Genomic DNA, 1,472 nt, shown 5'->3' on the forward strand with positions numbered 1-1,472 from the left:
CTTTTCTTGTCAACTAACACTGTAGTAGAACTGGCATCTGTAAAATTACTTAGGATGAATTGTGAAGTACTAGAAGGCTATAAGGTTATGTTTTGCTGGTTACATTAAAATACATCCACACACCTTACAGTGTCGTTTATCCATACGCATATATCAGCATCATTACAAATAGACTCAGTACATAACGCATAAAATTTCGTTTTTATTTAACCAAAAGTGTCATAAGAACAAACGATATATTTCATTGACATTCAAAATCTTGCTACACGAATCATGGTGTAGCTAGCAACAGGATTGGTAGCAGAACGCGTGTTGTATCCGACAGCAGGACTGGTGAGAGAATGCATGTTGTATCTGGCAGCAGGACTAATGACAGAACACGTGGAATATCGGGCGGCAGGACTGGTGACGCAACGTGTGCTGTATCCAGCAACAGGATTGGTGGCTTGATGGGTATTGTATCTGGCAGCAGGACTGGTGACACAGCGTGTGCTGTATCTGGCAACAGGATTGGTGCCTTGATGGGTGTTGTATCTGGCAACAGGATTGGTGACTTGATTAGTGTTGTATCTGGCAACAGGATTGGTGACTTGATGAGTGTTGTATCTGGCAACAGGACTGGTGGTAGGATGCATGCTGTAGCAGGCAATGGGGATGGCGGATGCTATTCGTGTTGTGGCAGACGACGATGCTTTGGACACCACCTGCCCTAAAGGTACGGAGGCTACACGTTTTGTGGTTAGATGGGCTGCTGGTGATGTTTTGCCTGACGATGAGGCTCGAAGAGATGCTCTTGTTGTGACTGGCAACGCCACTTCAATTGTAGGTGCCGACGTCACTTGTGTTATGCCTGATGAGACATGTGTTGTAGATGGGGACGTGGCGGGAGATGCCACGTGTGTAGCAGCTGCTGGTTCAAGTTGTGTTGTGGATGGCAATACGGCTGGAGACTCCAGTTCTGTTGTAGCCTCCTTGGGCACTCTTGTTGTGGCTGGTGACGTGGCTGGTGCAACGACTTGTGGTGCAGCTGGTCGTTCAACTGGTACTGTGGATGGTGACGCAGGTGGAGACGCCTCTTCTCTTGTGGCTTCTGCTGGCTCTCCTCCTGTGTCCGGCAACGTGGCTGGCGATACCTGCAGTGTTGTAGTGGGCGACGTGGCTGGTGACGCCGCTGTTGTTGCTAATGCTGGCTCCTGTGAGGAAAAGATATAATGGATGATGTTAAGATGTTGCTAAACGTGTTCCATGTGATAAAAATTGAGAGAAGATCTATTCACAATAATTTGGATCTTTAAAGTAACATTAAATATTGCCAGTTCTTTAGTACATCTATTAAGTACATATTTAAATCGAATGAAAGTAAGAATTTTTTAACAGTCAATATAGTGACATTATAAATACTGTGAGATTATATAGGTGTATAAATTATTCTCGTGCATTTTATTTGTCCGGTTTGGATCTTTAAGAGCTTG

The 1,472-nt window shown here is 44.8% G+C and overlaps 1 protein-coding gene across 1 annotated transcript; it reads left to right on the forward strand.

Annotated features, from left to right (window-relative positions):
* Positions 1 to 648: 648 nt before the first annotated feature.
* Positions 649 to 1,212, forward strand: LOC126416862 (circumsporozoite protein-like). The gene has a single exon (XM_050084746.1). The coding sequence runs from the start codon at positions 649 to 651 to the stop codon at positions 1,210 to 1,212; it is 564 nt and encodes a 187-aa protein (XP_049940703.1).
* Positions 1,213 to 1,472: the final 260 nt, after the last annotated feature.

This window comes from Schistocerca serialis, chromosome 8 (assembly GCF_023864345.2).
Source record: "Schistocerca serialis cubense isolate TAMUIC-IGC-003099 chromosome 8, iqSchSeri2.2, whole genome shotgun sequence".
NCBI lineage: Eukaryota > Metazoa > Arthropoda > Insecta > Orthoptera > Acrididae > Schistocerca > Schistocerca serialis.